General features: G+C 35.5%; 2 protein-coding genes and 2 long non-coding RNA genes across 24 annotated transcripts in view; 1 reads left to right on the top strand and 3 right to left on the bottom strand.

Annotated features, from left to right (window-relative positions):
- LOC108179099 (CD276 antigen homolog) overlaps nucleotides 1-7,762 on the bottom strand; it is a 56,573-nt gene extending 48,811 nt beyond the window's left edge. For all 21 annotated transcript variants that reach the window (XR_015480395.1, XR_015480392.1, XR_015480393.1 and 18 more), the window contains exons 1-4: nucleotides 7,593-7,762; nucleotides 2,533-2,877; nucleotides 2,107-2,463; nucleotides 1,774-1,869 (exon numbers count right to left, since the gene is read on the bottom strand). Coding sequence is in view for 5 of the 21 variants with exons in the window: in XM_087243916.1 (XP_087100042.1) it covers nucleotides 1,774-1,869; nucleotides 2,107-2,463; nucleotides 2,533-2,877; nucleotides 7,593-7,677 (883 nt within the window). In the remaining 16 variants the exon portion in view is untranslated. The remainder of the gene's footprint in view (nucleotides 1-1,773; nucleotides 1,870-2,106; nucleotides 2,464-2,532; nucleotides 2,878-7,592) is intronic.
- The window catches only part of LOC141381140 (uncharacterized), a 686,936-nt gene that overhangs the window by 503,626 nt on the left and 165,046 nt on the right, over nucleotides 1-18,264 (top strand). The window lies entirely within an intron of this gene.
- The window catches only part of si:ch211-190o19.1, a 491,573-nt gene that overhangs the window by 73,401 nt on the left and 399,908 nt on the right, over nucleotides 1-18,264 (bottom strand). The gene's annotated exons all lie outside the window — the stretch shown is intronic.
- Nucleotides 9,126-10,326, bottom strand: LOC147845512 (uncharacterized). Its single transcript, XR_015481537.2, has 3 exons — nucleotides 9,958-10,326; nucleotides 9,361-9,406; nucleotides 9,126-9,253 (listed from the first exon to the last, which is right to left on the bottom strand). It is a non-coding gene; the product is annotated as an uncharacterized LOC147845512 (long non-coding RNA).

An 18,264-nucleotide genomic window follows, 5' to 3' on the forward strand; every position in this document is an offset into this window, starting at 1 on the left:
TGTTTAATTTCTAAAGGAAAAATATGGGCTTAATCAAAGGGACTTCTATAGTTACCTTCAAATAAGACATTATACTGATTGTATTATTTAAATCAGAAAAAAAATGTACTTGCAGATGCAGGGATACTAAAATTGTTTCTATCATTGGGCAAGGCCCAATCATGTAATAAGATCATTTCAAAATTATATAAGGGATTTTACGAATCTGTACCAAACAAAACACTATATGTTAGATATAAATGGAAAAATGGAGGGAAATCTGAATATCTCAGATGAAGATTGGGGGAATATTTGTAAAACTCAATGGAAATGCAACAGCTCAGCCATGTGGAGAGAATTCTGTTGAAAAAAATGTTTTAAAGTCTTTCATCACACCATCACAGAAAATACAAAGATTAAAAGGCACTAGCTGCTGGAGAATGTGTAGGGAAAAAGTAGCTAATCCCTATCATGTTTTTGGGATTGCCAGAAATGAACCCCATACTAGAAAGCGATTAAAATACATTTAGATTCCATAATTGAGGTAAAGTTTGCATTCACTTGTGAATCTTTATATTTAGGTCATATCAATTTAAATAGATGAATAAAGACAAGAAACTGTTATTTATTCTTCTGGCAGCTAGTAAAAACTAATTACAAATAAATGATTACAATTTAGAGTCAACTATAGTTAAAGAATGGATTGATACAATGCACACTATAATTAATAGAAAAACTCTTTTTTAAGAACACTGATTGAATTGCCCTATGATTGACATGCCCTATGCCTAGATTTGTCATAATTTGTAAGTTTTAAATTTAATATTATGTGTCTAAATATATACCTTTTTTTAAAGGAAATCTTCTAAAGGATTAGTAGCTCCCTATGTTTTATTGTTTAGAGTTGTTATTGAAAATACAAAGCATATGCAAGATCTGTAAGTTTCTGTCTGTATAAGAATTTATGTAAGTTTGTATTGTATTTGTTGTGTTGTATTTGTATATGTATTTTCTTTTGGAAAAAAAGGAACATGTTCAGAAAAGGGGAGCTCTGTTTTTAATTATCTCTGTGCTGTTTATCTGACACTCTCATACAGATAAACCAGGATGTTTTTCTTTTTCCTTCCACCTTCAGTTTATTCTTTACTAATTTTTGATCAACATGGCAAGACCACAGAAGACCCCACACTACAAAAACCATCATGTGTTTCCTGGAAAAATAATCCTGAAAAATAAGATGTTAATCTCAGATGGTAAAACATGTTTGTGTGTTAGCTTTTTACAAAAAAATAAATAAATAAAAATTTACTCAACTTATGATTATTTTTTACATTTTTTTAATGATTTGTTTACCTCCTCAAAAAAAAAAGTTTCATGACAAATTACAAAAGACAAGTGCCCGATTTGCAACGGGGGGCGGGGCGGAGAATCACACGGAGGATCACGATGCCAGCTCAGCATCGTGGTGTCTGTCGGCCATCGGCCATCGGCAATGGACGATGGCATCCTCTATCGGCCCAACCCTACTGAAGATGCTCCACTAATTGATTGTTTATTATTGATACTGTACTTTCCAAATCCAACACTGTATCATGACTCTTAGGGCAAGACAAAAATGTTAAGAGATATTTGTTCCTAATTTACATAAGACTAAAATATCTAAACATAAAATATATAAGCGGGCTATTTCAAAGTAAATATCTGACCTGTTGTGTGAACCCTGCAGCTAAAAAAATCATATACAGAAAAAATGTATTACAGCTGACAAGAACATTTTTTTAGTTAAAGACATACCTTTATCAGGTGAGTATATTAGAAAGCAGAGCAGAAGAGCAGATCCAGATGCAGAAATACAGAGAATCACCGTCATTGTGTGTAAAGCAGAGAAACCTGAGAAACACAGACATCCATTACTGAACAAAAAAAGGTGCACAATTCAATATTATTGGTACACATAACAAGTATAAGTACAAACCTTAAGTATTTAAAATGGAAGTAGAGTACAAAAATGGCCAGAAACTACTAAATAATGAAGCAATGTATGACATGCCAGAAAATAAAGGAAAAAAAACTCATCGGACTCATGCAAGCTTTATTATGGCAAATGTACATTTACATGTGACTCACCCAGTCTCTCCAGCTGTACAGTAGCATTGGCTGATAAAACTCCAGCAAACACTTGACACATGTAAACTCCTTTATCCTCAGTTCTGACACTCTTCAGTCTGAGAGAGAAGTTTCCTTTGGGGATTTCAGCAGTGAAGAACTCAACTCTGCCTCTGAATTCCTCATGTGTTGCCTCTGATACAGTCTTATTTTTCTGGTAAAGCAGAACTGTAATATCTCCATCTTTATCTGTTTTCCTCCATGAAACCTCTTCAATGTGTTCAGGTGTGATGTGAGAGTCTACAGAGCAGTTCAGAGTCACGTCCCCATCAACATATGCAGAAACTAACTTTTCTGGGCCTGACACCAGCAAACGCTCTGAAGGAATAAAATTGGTTAATTTCACAATGTAATCTGATTTAGATTAGAAAAAGTGACTCTTCTTACCAATGTTTTTTATCTCAGCCACGGTTTCTCCAGAATCCTGCTGACTGTGAACTCTACACCTGTATTCTCCTTCATCTTGAGCTGTCAGATTGTCCAGGCGGAGGGAGAAGTTTCCATGTTGAATCTCCTCAGTAAAGAAATGAGCTCTATCATGATAATCCTGCTGCTGGACCTCTGCTCGACTTTCACCATCTTGATACAGATGAATCAGAGTCTCTGAGTCTGCTCTTCTCCATTCCACCTCCAGATCCTCCACTGGTAAAGCTTCATCAACATAACAGGGCAAAACCACTGAAGATCCCAGAGGAGCAGACAGAGGAGCAGAGGGGCCACGAACAACTAACCCTGTAAGTAGAGAGAGAAATAAAATGATGCACTGATCATTGCATGCATACAATAGACTATAAAAAGGATAAATAATTAGCACATAGAGGCAGCATGGTGGCTCAGTGGTTAGCACGGACGCCTCACAGTAAGAAGGTCGCTGGTTTGAATCCCGGCTAAGCCAGTTGGCATTTCTGTGTGGAGTTTTCCTGTTCTCCCCATGTTTTTGTGGTCTTCCTCCGGGTGCTTTGGTTTCCGCTAAGTGGATTGGATTAACTAAATTGTCCATAGTGTATGAGTGTGTGTGTTTGGGTGTTTCCCAGAACTGAGTTGCAGCAGGAAGGGCATGCGCTGTGTAAAACACATACTGGAATAGTTGGTGGGTAATTCCGCTGTGGCAACCCCAGATAAATAAGAGACTAAGCTGAAGGAAAACGAGTGAATGGATTAGAAAATATTGGAAACTGTAATCATTTTCTATATTCACTGAATGTATTATCAGTAGTAAAAGATTGCAGAGGAATAATTTCACTAAAGGTTAATGTGTCACATTTCAGATAACATCCTTCACAATTGTGCTCATAATGACACCTTGCTGACCTTATTGTCTTTTTGCCCAAGACAAATTTCCTCTCTGGGAAAATAAAGTCTATCTTATCCTATCTTATCCATGCCATAATGGCACAGTTCACCTCAATTAATCCCAAAAATATTTATGAGATTCTTTATTCATCTATGAAACACAAAAGCAGATATTTTTAAAAATGGTGGAAATTGGTAGACATTGACGTTAATAGAAGGACGAAAAATACTATGAAAGTCAGCAGCTATTGGTTTCTAACATTCTTTATAATGTCTTCTTTTCTGTAACGACAACTCTCAGACATTTGTTATGATTTTAGTATTTTTCAGTGGTCCAACATTCATGCAATCATTCATTTTCTTTTCGGCTTAGTTTCTTTTTTAATCTGGAGTTGCCACACCTGAGTGAACCGCCAACTTATCCAGCACGTTTTACACAGCGGATGCCTTTCCAGCCACAACCCATCAATGGCAAACATCCATACACATTTATTCACACATACCCATACACTATAGTTTATTTAGCTTACCCAATTCAGCTGTACCACATCTTTGGACTTGTAGGGAAAACCGCTGCACCCGAAGGAAACCCACGCCCAGTGTTGGCATGGGATGATAACTGTTTTCAAGGTATAACGCTGTTTAGTAAAGTCAAGGTTTTAAAATCGCCAACATTTTCTGTAATACCGTTCCAAAGGTATGAGTAGGATTTCTCTCTTATTTTTAGTTTTTTAAGACAACAGTATCTTCAGCTGACAAAATATCCAAAGATGCTGTTTAGAATTGTAAAGAAAGCACTGTTTTTAAAGCTAATGAAGACAGCAGAAGTCAATGACTTATTTTAATTATTCAGCCTGTCATGTTTACTGTTCAACACTATTATAAATCTTTTAAAAAATAAAATAAATTATTTTCAAAGGGGAAAAAGTGTTTGTTTTTTACCCAAACATGTAAAAATAATTTTTTGAACAGTGAGCACAATACCATGATACAGTGATATTTATTATAGCAGGCCCATGACTACACAAGGAGAACATGCAAACTCCACACAGAAATGCCAACTAACCCAGCCGAGGCTCCAACCAGTGATCTTCTTGTTGTGAGGTGAACGTGCCACCCACTGTGCCACCGCGTCGCCCTGGTGCAACATTTCTGTTTTAAAAATTATTTCTGTCAATATTCTATATAACATTCCAAGATACTGAATTCTGGGTTTTCATTAGCTGCAAGCCATAACCATTGAAACGGAAATACATACTTGAACTACAGTATATCAGTCTGTGTACTGAATCTATATAATATATGAGTTTCACTTTTTGAATTGAATTACTGAAATAAATCAACGTTTTAATGCTGTACTGATTTATTGAGATACACCTGTATATACAGAGCTCAGCATAAATGAGTTCACCCCTAAAACTTCTGTTTTAAATAAATATTTTTTATTGAATGAATGCATCAATATATTAGTACATACTGTATACATTGGATTACTCAGTACCAAATCCAAAACTGGAACTAATCACAAAACTTCAAATCATAGTGCAAAAAAAAAAAAAAATACACCCGAATTACTTTGTTGGGGGATAATATTAAATACAATTATAAAAAACATGAAAAATCAAGAGAAACACAAAACAGATACAATTTAGATGAAATTTTGTTGTTTGTCTTTATTATTATTATTATTATTCATTTATTCATTCTCTTTTCAGCTTAGTCCTTTTATTAATCTGGGTCGCCACAGTGGATTGAACCGTCAATTTATACAGCATATGTTTTAGGCAGAGGATGCCCTTCCAGCTGCAACCCATAACTGGGAAAATAAATACAATTATTATTATTATTATTATTGGGTGACGCAGTGGTGCAGTAGGTAGTGCTGTCGCCTCACAGCAAGAAGGACACTGGTTCAAGCCTCGGCTGGGTCAGTTGGAGTTTCTGTGTGAAGTTTGCATGTTCTCCTGCTGCATGCTCTGCATGGGTGCTCTGGTTTCCCTCACAAGTCCAAAGGCATGTGGTACAGGTGAATTAGGTAGGCTCAATATTGTCCACTGTATGAGTGTGAACGAGTGTGTATGGATGTTTCCCAGAGATGGGTTGCAGCTGGAAGGGCATCCGCTACATAAAACATGTGCTGGATAAGTTGGTGGTTCATTCCAATGTGGCAACCCCGGATTAATAAAGGGACTAAGCGAAAAGAAAATGAATGAATTATTATTATTATTGATATTATTTTTAATTACTTATTTGAATTCAAATGTATCTTTTTTAGATAATATTTCATCATATACATGTTATGTGACGAAACACCTATTTTAATCAATAAATAGTTTAAGGATTAAATTCACCCACACGACATTAACCCATATGACACATATAACAACACACTTGCAATGCCACCTAGTGATCATTCCAAGGTCCTACACTCATTTTCAAACCCCTGGTCGCCACCATAAATGCAAACTGCTTAGTCATTTCAAAACCTCAATATATTAAATCAAATGTATTTATATTTAATGTTAAAAAAATCCTTAAACTAAAGTTGAAGTTCAAAATTAATTGCCAATTCAAATAATAAATACACCCATTTTTTTAAACCTAGGGTGAATTCAGGTAATCTCTGGGACACTTTTTGCAATTTTGACTTCAGCTCTCTATTTCAATGTCTGTCTAACTAATTAGAACCACATATGAGACTTTTCTGAAATCTCTAAGATGTTTTCTAACCACCTAAGAAAACATAATATAGATATTATACTGAGAAGAGCCATGCCACACCTATTAGTATTTTTTTCAAAAACAAAAATTCTACCTGAATTTGATAATCTGGGACAGGTCACTTCGTAATCTGGGACATAATGTATTTGGGCTGAAAAAGTATATATTTGCCATATTTATGCATGCCAAACTCAATTTTACCAATTTTAAAAAAGTTTGTGTGTGTGTGTGAGAGAGAGAAAGAGAAAGACTGTGCAAGGGGTGTGTGTGTGTGTGTGTGTGTGTGTGTGTACAGAACATTGTACATTCCATCTTTGTAGTCAATAAATTTACAAAGTCTCTAAATGCATTTTTCTCCCAATTAAAGGACTGTCCCAGATTACCCAAATCATACTGTCCCAAATATGATTGATAATGTGGGACAACAAAAATGTTTAAAAGAAAACAAATCTAAAAAACATTTTCAACACTTTAATACATATTTTGTTATCTGAATAGATCACAAACATAATTTAATAACAATTGGGAACCTTGTCTTATTTATGACAGGTTTATATCCTTAACATTAATCTGGTCAGAATCCTATGTCACTGACCTTGTCATCCAATTTTGATGAGAGCTTCCTGATTGACAAGTGCCCGATAAAGGAAGGAAGCCTAACATCTTTTATTTTAAGGCTGATTTAAAAATTTATTTTGAAACTCTTAAAGGACTTTCAACTCGTAAAGCGACCAGAACTAAGAATATACTTTAACTCCTCTTCTCTATGGTAATATTATGTATATCCTGTTATTTGTTTTATTTTTCTTTCTTTTGTCACGCGTTATGCTAAAATATGTAATGTTGTAAGAAATGTCATGTATTTGACAGGAAATGTTCAGAAAATACATTAAAAAAAAAAAAAAAAGATTGACAAGTGCCCGGCCTCCCTCTATGGAACACCGCAATGAAGTCATGTGAATTTACACACATGAAGTCCATGCTAAATTCATAATAAAAGTCCTGTTGCCTGAATTTTGTTAGAACAGAAATAAACACACAGAAGCTTAGGTGTCCCATATTACCCAATGTCCCAGATCAGCCAAATTCACCCTACAATTAAAATGATTTGGCAGTAATAAAGTTTTCAGCAAAAATATAAATTTTTATCAAATATTTTTGTTTCATCACCAAAGACATGGTGTGGAAAGGGAGTTGGTTTTAGCCCAAACTAAATGACGCAGTGTGTATTTTTTTATAACAGCCATGTCAGAAGATGCTTCCCATATCATGATCCAAGATGATAATGCAAAAAAGCTCGCACAGTAAATGAAGGCGCCATTTTCACCGAAATATGCATCTTTCAACACGATTAGCAATGAGCAAAAGATGACATCTCACCACAACTCAACATTAGCACTTGTATATTTATGCAAGAAATATCCTTTACGTACCATCAACGATCTTCAGAATTACTGACATCAAAACAATCTTCGGCTGATGCATCTTTAGATATGTGAAATTAAACAAAACGAGCATCTCTAAATGACTGGAAATATCACTGCTGCTGACGGACAGAGATGCTCCGCGATGCGGCACGATGAACGCTTTCCAACATCGGTTTAGGTTTCTGTTTCAAAATGACACAAGGAGTGGGGCGATTCAGATGCTTTTTAACTGTAACGTTACTGTAGACGCATAAAGCTGTACACCAAACACACCAGCTTGATAACTTTAGCACTGTATCCCACAGGAAAATAATCAGACAATAACCAAAGCATTGCCAATAAATCTACTGCAATTAAAAGAGCCATAAGCAACACAATGAATATGCATGCATGCTTGTAAAGGCTAGATATACAATTGTGACATTAAATATCACAAAAAATCAGATATTAAGTCGAACTTTCTGTGTTGGCACCAAACTCAGCAACATACACCGTCAATGCATCTTTGGATTAAACTTGCCTCACAATATCCTTGTAAAAATAATGACAAAATCTCAAATAAAATATTTTTACAGTTCACTTGCAGGTTTGCAGTCCCTTACATCAGTGGTTCCCAACCTTTTTTTTTTTCCCTGAGACCCCCTTTTCTTTTGGAAAATATCTTATGCCCCCCTCCACATTTAATGATATGATGGCTCATATAAATTTTTAGCTATGACAACAAATGTTGTTTTCCAACAAACGGTTGCTTTGTCTCACCAGCTCCACCTGGATGATGCAGCAGCAGCCACATGACCACATCCCCAGTGTGCTCACTACAGGCCAGCTATAGGTGGAGGAGAGACAGTGATAGAGCCAATTCAGTGGATGGGGATGACTAAGGCCATGATCAGTAAGGGCCGATGGAGGGAGTTTGGCCAGGACATCAAGGTTACACTTCTACTCTTCATGAGAAGTGCCATGGGATTTTAAATGACCACAGAGAGTCAGGACGTCGGCCAAAGCTTTTGCTTTGGAATAAGATTATTTTACTATCCCAACAAGTCAAAATCTCTAAGCAAAAAAGGCACTTTCGCAGTTTAATGTGCAAGAGCTTTAAGGATTTAAATAAGATCATAATATTTAAGTTCAGATAAAAATTTGTTGCAACCTACAACCACTAACATTCCACTAACATTGCAAGCACTAGAATAGAAACTACCACCATTTACAATAACAGAAAATATGATGGTTACCATCAGAATAAAAGGCGCATAAATAAAACAGAAATTCTGAAACACTCAAAAATAAATAAATTCACATTTTTATAACAATCCAGTTGTATAAAAAGCTGTACATCTGTCAGTTTATGGTCATATAAGTAACAACTATAAAAAGAGACTTAATGAACCATTTGTATTAGTTTTTTTTAAATAAATCAAATTTATATATATATATATTAGTTTATATATATATATATATATATATATATATATATATATATATATATATATATATATATATATATATATATATAAACTAATTCAAATGGTTCATTAAGTCTCATTTTGTAGTTCATACACATGAGGAACACATTTTTGCAGAGTGTAAAGACCAAAATAGTTTAAGTCTTTTTGCATTCAAAGACGTGTGGGTAAAGTCTCCATTTCATGATCCTCTGTTGTGCTCTGTGGACAAAATAAAGTATTGTTATTTGTCAGCTGCACATCTGAACGCCACACTGATGGCAACACTAATCCAGCTGATCATCTGATATATAATATTAGTATATCACCTCATGCTGAAAGCTTCGAGGGCAGTTCCTTTGACTGTGTGTAGATCTGTATTAGAAAACAAAACTACTGATTTAACATTGATCCATAAACAGCTGAATGTGTGTTATATGCAGTTATACTTCAGGGCAGTTGAATGCTTGATTCTGATTGGCTGATGAACATACTAAAGTGTGTAATTATTTTCATATAAACACACAGCTAAAGTAGTTCCAGCAGGTTGTGAGTGCATTACAGCGCTTTATCACTATGAATGATTTCAGTCACTTCATCCATACAAGAGAAAACACAACAGAAGGTTTTGGATGAGATGTTTGAGGAACTAGTGCTACACACAGGAGCAGTTTGAGAACAAAAACCTGACACAGGTCTGAAATAAATAATCTGAACATGGGCTTTTAACAGTTAGGTCTGGGAACTGTAGTATAAATCGAATTGCTGGCTTTGTTAAATTATGTGAAATTAAATAAATTAAATTGAATTAAATAATTCAACAACCAATTCAACCAGTCGCCAAATATTCCTTATGTATAAAATCAATCATGCATGCACAGCAGACACATTCATGAGAATTTTGTTAAGTAAACATCTGAACTTACCCTTTTCTAAGAAACTTCCCTATAAAAGGAGACAACAAAAGAGACAAAATAGTTAATTAATAAATAAATGTTAATAAATGACTGATCAAAATTAAAATCACATTATGCAAAAACTATAGTTAATAAAATGGAAAATAAAGTTACTGTAATGGAAATTCATTTTTAGATGAGCTTTATATGTTAGAAACTTGTCTAAGACTCATTATTACATGTGTGTGTATCTGTGTTCTCCATATGTTCATCATAAAACCTATGTGTACATTTTTATAGATAACTATATTTCTTTAGGTGAAAGCTTTTTCATTATCCTAAGAGGGATGTGTGGTTGTTATGAGCATATCGCACAAACAGCAGAAGACGCCTGACGTAATTGTAGATGAGGCCTTATTGGGAGTTGACCTCGTAAGCAGTACAAACTAGATAAAAGGGTGAACACACTTGGCTTTAGTATCTCACTCTGCAGAAACTGTTGTTGCTGTATGACTGTGATCTTCTTTATAAAGAATAAAACTTGTAAAAGACATCCCGGGTAAGACTTTGTTTCTTGACCACTGAGAGAGCCTCCTTAGAGAAAATAGCCACTACAGTTACATTCATTGTTTTTTGAATGTATATTTTAATGAATGTTTGACCATTAATAAAAATTATGAGACAGTGATCTCTGCTCCAATGTATTTATTTATTTATTTATTTATTTATTTATTTGTCTATTTATTTATTTATTTATTTGTTTGTTTGTGTATTTTGAATATATTGTCTAGGTTGGTCAAAACAGTACAGTACTTACAGTAATTTAAAGTGAGTTTATGTATACAAATTCAAAACACTACATACAGTAAGGATTACAGACAAAAAAATCAATGGCCCATCATAATATATTATCTTGTCTTATGATATATTTTGAATCTAAAAATGTTGTAAAGAGCCCCTATTATGGGTTTTTGATAATGACCTTCCATGCAGTGTGTAAAACAGCAATATACAGCTGAGGTATCAATCTGAAAATGCAACATGTTTAAAACTATTGATTCTTTAGTGAGGTATTGCAGGTATATACTCAAACTAAACTTCTCTTTCTATTGCAAATGTTAATGTAGCCTATACCTGCTTGTTTTGTTTTTATAAATATTAGAATTATCATGCATTTTATATGTTTTTACAATGTGGATGTCATAATTGCAAGATTTTGGTAGCCTATCATTTTGATTGTTAATTATTCAGCGTATACAGAAAGAAAACTAAAGTCTCTGTTCATCATGTTGGTCAAGTTAACCCTATATATAAGCTACTTATATCCTCTGGACACTACTTTTGTGTTTAATAACTGCTACTTATGTTTTTATGGCAGCTGGCATACAGTGTTTTGGTGCATTAGCCTGTTTATTGGTGACAGGAAACCCACTTCAGTCCATTCGTGCCCCCTACTGGACAGAAGTGTGTATCGTAATGCATGATGAATGGTGACATCAATAATAAATCAAACATAAAAAACTAATATTAAACAAACATTTTATTCTAAATAATTACTTATGCAACCTTATATTTAAAAACCAATAGCTTTCTATTCATTTTATTGCTTAATAAACCTTATAATTTGCAGGAGCATTTATTAGCATTAGCTTTTTAATATGATTAGCATAATTTATTTTCATTATTCAACAGATGTAATTCCTTTATTAATCACATTATTTCAGTTTCCTAAGCTTTGCAACAACCTGGTTCATGACAAATAATGATCTTGTTCATATATGCTCAAAAGACTTTTACGTTGAAATTACTTCCTTTTAAAGTGAAATAACTTCCTTTTACACTGAGAATTCATGGATATACACATGAAATTACTTTCATTCAGGGCTTGACATTAACTTTTTTTTATCACCAGCCACTGTGGCTAGTAGTTTTCCACCGTTACTAGCCACTCTCTGGGCTCTATTTTGACAGTTCATGCGCAAAGCGCAGGGCACAAATGCTTTCAGGGCGTGTCAGAATCCACTTTTGCTAATTTAATGATGGAAAAAGGCGCTTTGCGCCGTGGCCCATGGTCTAAAAGGGTTGAGTTTATTTTCTTAATGAGTAATAGGTGTGTTTTGAGAACAAACCAATTAGAGTCTCATTTCCCATTCCCTTTAAGAGTCAGTTGCGTCGTGCCATGGCACATTTGCTATTAACATGACGTAAAGTAAGTGGAAGTGGAAAAACTGAGCATTTCACTAGCAAGAAAACAGTTAAACAGAGCATCTACAGCGCGAGAATGAGAGATAAGGCATCTCATAATCTAGTTTTACTTTCGCTCTCGTGGATAGAGAAACATTGGACATCAATTAGCCTATAAATAATTAATTTCCTTTGTTAAGCGCAAAGATTTGTTTCAAAACTATTTTTAAATTCAGTTCTAATTTCCAGCAAACGAATAAATGAACAATATTAACCAAGTGTCGTCAAAAACTGAGTTATATCCTAATACACATGCTTTGCTCCATATGGTCTGAAACCTGACAGGTGGACAAATCTAAGCTTGTTTTTAATAAAACAAATCTAAATATAAATATAATAAATAATACTGCTAATAATAATAATAACATTATACAAAAGCCTCCCAGGATGACGAAGGCATGAAGGCAGTGGTTTTTAAATTTATGTAGGCTAGAAATTAATATGCTTTGTAATATTTTAATCCTTTATATTTATATCATATATATATATATCCTTATTATATCCTATATATATCCTTAATATTTGAATTCTTTTTCATATGTAAAGATATTTGGGTATTTCTCTACATCTTGTGTGTATTAAGCAGTGTGTAAGTGAGGTGCACAACGAACGCTGGACAATAGACCAGGTTTGTTCTGGTCTAAAGAATAGTTTCTCAAAATAGCAACACGCCAGCAACGTGCCTCAGAACGCCTTCCTTTTTAGACCAGAACGCCTATGGGCGCACATATGAGCGCAAATGCAATTGCTATTTAAACAGCTTGGCGCAATATGTCAAAACGACTCTTGCGGTGAGCTGAAACTAGCAAATAACAATTGTGTCGCGCCTTGAGCCACATTGCGCTGGGTGTATGATAGGGCCCTCCATTTTCACAAGCCACAGCTTTGTTGTTGGGAAAATGTATTCTATATGCATAAATTTGACTTTGGCATGCTTTATTTACTTCATTTAGATTTTGTGTTTTTTTCACTTGAATGGTTCAAGCGCAAGCGACAATAACTGCTGCTGCTTACAAAGAATCTCGAGCCCTTGAAGGACTGTAGGTGCATGAGCATCGCACTAGTTTCGTTTCCAGGCACAGTTGCTTTGAGTGAGGAAACGGTGTTACACCATATTCTGTGACCATCGAAATCTGTGACCCAGGGGGGTGGCTGCGTAAACTACGCAAACTGCACATATGCCTATATAGTGGTGGAACTATGACGTCACCTTGTAGGCGAATCAGCTGCTAGCATAAAACTGGTTCCCTCTATAAAATCCCTATAGGATTTTCCCATAGGCTTTTCGAAGACTGGAAATAATAACTCTGGGCTCTATTTTGACTTTCCATGCAAAGCGCAAAACGCAGGGCGCAAATGCTTTCAGGGCGTGTCAGGACGCGTTTTTGCTAATTTAAGGACGGGAAATCTGCCTTGCGCTTCGGCGCATGGTCTAAAAGGGTTGAGTTTATTTTCTTTATGAGTTATAGGTGTGTTTTAAGAATAAACCAATTACAGTCTCATCTCCCAGTCCCTTTAAGAGCCAGCTGCGTCGCGCCAAGAGCGCATTCGCTATTTACGGGACGCAAAGTAAGTCTAAGTGGAAAAAATTTGCATTTCACAAGCAAACAGTTAACAGTTGACAGTTTTTTTAACAGAAAACTCTTAAACAGAGCATCTGCTGCGTGAGAATGAGAGATAATGGATCACTTTCACTTTCGCTCTTGGATAGGGAAACCTTTACGCACAGACATCAATTAGTCTATAAATAAATAATTCTGTTTGTTAAGCGCAAATATTCATTTCAAAACTATTTCTAAATTCAGTTCTAATTTCCAGCAAACAAATAAATGAATAATAATAACAAAATATGCTCAAAAACCTGAGTTATATCCTAAAACACATGCTGTTCCCATATGGTCTAAAACCTGACAGGTGGGCAAATCTAAGCTTGTTTTTATTAAAACAAATATAAATATGGATATAATAAATAATACAGCTAATAATAATAACATACAAAAGCAAATTGTTATGAATGAACTGAAAAAGCCTCCCGAGATGAAGAAGACATAAAAGCAGTGATTTTTCATATTTATGTAGGCTAGAAAATAATATGTTTTGTAATATTTTAATCCTTTATATTTATATCCTTATATCTATTCTTATTATATACTATATATATCCTTAATATTTACACTTTTCATATGTAAAAATATTTGCCTATTGCTCTCTTGTGTGTATTAAGCAGTGTGTAAGCGAGGCGCAACTCTGCACTGGAGTTTAGACCGGGTTTGTTTTGGTCTAATGAAAAATCTATTATAGTTTCTCAAAATAGCAAAGTGCCAGCAGTGCGCCTCAGAACACCTTACTTTTTAGACCAGAACACCTATGAGCGCACAAATGAGCGCTAATGCATTTGCTATTTAAACAGCGTAGCGCAACGCCTCAAAACCACTCTTGCACCAAGCTAAAACTACCAAAAGACTACTACACCACGCCTTGCGCCACACTGTGCCGGGTGTATGATAGAGCCCTCTGTGTTCAAACACTGTTCATTACACTTACACGTTTTGTCTAACCGGATAATCTTCACACGAAAATACAACTTTGAGCACTTTTGGATCTTAAATGCAAATGCAAAAACCGAAAAGCTAACATTAGGCTATAAACAAACAGACTACAGAGCCCTCGGGGTGCTCGCCTGTGAAGTCAGCACCACCCTGCTACAGACAACTTATCAAGTTCAATTTTAGAAATATAGTCCATGAAAAAGAGTTCATCTCTCTGTTTATTATATTATAAACCAAACTATATGTTATAAACAAATAAATTTGCAAAAAAACGTATAGACCTACATGCTTTTTGGATCGTTTTTACGTGGGAAATACAAATCTGTTTTGCTTTACGGTTGTTGTAAAAACTGTATGTATAAATGTGCCTGTATAGTATTATCATTAGACATATTTAAACAAGTTTATCGCTCGCGTGCACACAGCCTGCTTACCTTAACAGACGACAGAAATGAGGCGTGAGGAACAAGGCTTTCAATTGCCTGCAAGTTCCATCATGAACACAGAACAACATTTAATATTATTTTTATGTCACAAAGTACAGCGAAAAGCAGCCCATACAGTCACATATGCTAACGTTATACATTTTATGGAGGAGTGATCACATTATCACATTATCACATGATCACATTAAAATGACAGTTAACATGCATGTATTTTTTCACATTTATTCACACGTTTGCATTACTGAGAGCATATCTTCATAACATCATTTATCAAAATAAATAATTCATTCAATTTGACAGTTTTTACATGTGAAGGAATTATCGTCACACAATATGAATTACCAATTAGAAAAATACTAAACTATAAAATGCTATTCATGAAAATACTTGAATAACAGACAAATCCAAATGCCCAATGCAAGCAAGCTGCACTCAGATTCAGTTTAGCTCGATGACGTATAATGTCTCCGACACTGCCTGTAATCCCATTTAGCAACTTGATAGCAACAGTCTTTTTAAAAAAGCATATCCGAATTTAAAAAAATCAAGAGTGTGCTGTAACTGATGTGTTTTATGTCATAGAATAAAACGTGAAAGTATCTTGAGTTTGTGTCAGCCAAAAACCTTATTTAAGCGATTTTACTGAAATCCTATTCAAAAAACCCTTTGACTTTGGGACAAAGGAAACCGGAACTGCTAAAATGCTAATTTGCCTCCGGGTATTTGAATACAAATTGACGTCATAGTTCCTCCACTCTATTAAGCCAACGATGGCAAAGTGTAGGTGTAACAAGATGATTTGCAACGATACTTGCATCAGCTGGAGTAGCCACTACCATTTACGTTAACAGACATAGACGTCACAGGAGTTTGTGTTGATAAAGTGTGAGCAGCCTGTAATTCCAACTCTCGCATGCGCACTTTTATATTTGCATCAATTTGATACATTTTAATCTGATGCTTTAAACCATCCTGTCTTGCTTGAGCTCAATCTTCTTATTCAAGTTGTAATCGCGCTAAACGAACCTTTAAACGCCAATCTGAACAAAATTCAGGTGATGCCTCTGAAGAAAGAGAAACTGGTTCAAACTTAGGCATGGAAAAAGGTTGACATACCTCCTCATTACCCACATTCCCTTGTATAGTCAAATCATCGACCCATACTTGTGAAGAACTTTCTGCATCCACTAATGATCCAGCAGCTTGAGTACCCACTGTTACAGGAAAGATACCTTTGTCAATAAGAAAAGCAATTATTCACGCCTTTATCTCTGCTTTATGCTGTTTTAACAACAGGAATTTCAAAATGTTGAGCAATCAAAAATAAATCGTTTTTACGACACTTCTAATTCCTCAACACTAATTAATCTATGAAATTATTTAAATCAAAAGTTGCCATCTTTCAAAACATATGTTGTGAGCAAAATTTACAAAACAAACACACAGCCCGATTTTAACCAGAAAACTTACTACCAGCTAGTCTTCAGAGGGTACTGTTTAAGAGATTGCTCTCTCCCCCGAAAAACCTCCAAAAAATAAATAACTAAATTAATAAAGAAAAAAAAAAAAGAAAAAAAACAGTCAGCCGTAGCCAGACTGGTGGCTTAAGCCTGATTTATACTTCTGCGTCAAGTGACCGGCGTAAAAAAAAAGAAAAAAAGGACTGCTGTATGCGTTTCTTCTCTGCTTTTTTGCTTTTCCTGAACACTTCCGGGATGTACAAGTGGCTCAAACTCGCTCATTTTGAGGCAGGAACCGGCGGACGTGCAACAACTTTAACTGTGAGGTAAACACAAAACAAAACTTTCCATCCGGAGCTCCTTCACGGTAGTCCTCACACTTGTAAACAATCGCTCGCTCCATTCGCGCGGCTCTCGGTCCCGCCCAGACTCGTCAGCGCTACCAAGCCGACCAATCGCAGAGCTTACGATACGCGTCGTTGCGACGTGTAGTTACATTTTTTGAGAGGTGCATGTCAGTGACGGCCACGGCAAAGGGCTATGCGTCAGCGCCGTAGCCTACGCCGGTGTTTGACGCAGAAGTATAAATCAGCCTTCACTCACCCAGGCATGCGTCGGTAAACAATTTACTCACCACATAAGCTAATTACTGAAAAACATTTTAAGAATTTAATTCATTCGGGACAAGCTCCCATTTTTGTTGCTAACCCCTTCCCCAGACGAGCCTTAAAAAACGAGTTCGTAACACACCCCAGTGACAGCTCATATACCTTTATCTCTGAGAGTGTATGGGTCAATGATGCTTATATTCGGCACAAATCCATCAATTTCTCCTTTCTGGCTGTTCTTTCTGTGAATGAATGATGTAGAAGCACGGTCATGCCTGTTTCCTCGTTGGTTAGTAACGCTTTATTTCATTGCACAACAATAGTTTATCAGGCTTTTTGGCTAAAAATAGAGAAATTGAATTAGTTATTATTAGATTATTTGTAAGTTTCACCTTTCCCGCTGTGCATGAACTAAGCTGTTGAAAGGTCAGCGTATGAGGCGGCTAGGCTGAGCTAGCTTTAATTTTGATTAAATTATTTTCTAATCTGTTGCCTATTAAGTCTTGAATATACCCTTGTAACGCATACAGCAGTCCTTTTTTTCTTCTGGCTTTCCCGGATATCTCACCTGTTCGCCAAAAATTGCTAAATACATCGCTGGCAATGCCTAACACCGGCGCATACACATTGTAATAAACAAGCCAAGCACGAAAGCTTGACCGAAGTAGCAACAGTAACTAAGGAGGGCGGGGCTTAGCGAAGGGTCAATTGGGAGGAAATTAATGCTAACGGAAATTAACAGTATAAGTTATTATATAAAAACAGTTAACCTGCAGACCTATAGTATAGGTGATATCTGTGTGTACAAGTGTAATATCTGAACCTGCATTAAAAATAAAGTAGCAGACACACACTTTTCTCTGTTCTCCTTTACTGGCAGGCACTTTTTTCCAGGAGTTACCAACTTCATACTCGTTGTTAGACCCTGCCCTCTAGCGGCTACTCAGTTCAGTAGACAACAACTGAAGCTTTATGAAATGTTATAAAGAGTTCAGAATTGAGTTCAACACTTACCAGCAGCTCTTCTATA

The sequence above is a fragment of the Danio rerio genome, chromosome 3, assembly GCF_052040795.2.
Source record: "Danio rerio strain M-AB ecotype USA chromosome 3, GRCz13ab, whole genome shotgun sequence".
NCBI classification, from domain to species: domain Eukaryota; kingdom Metazoa; phylum Chordata; class Actinopteri; order Cypriniformes; family Danionidae; genus Danio; species Danio rerio.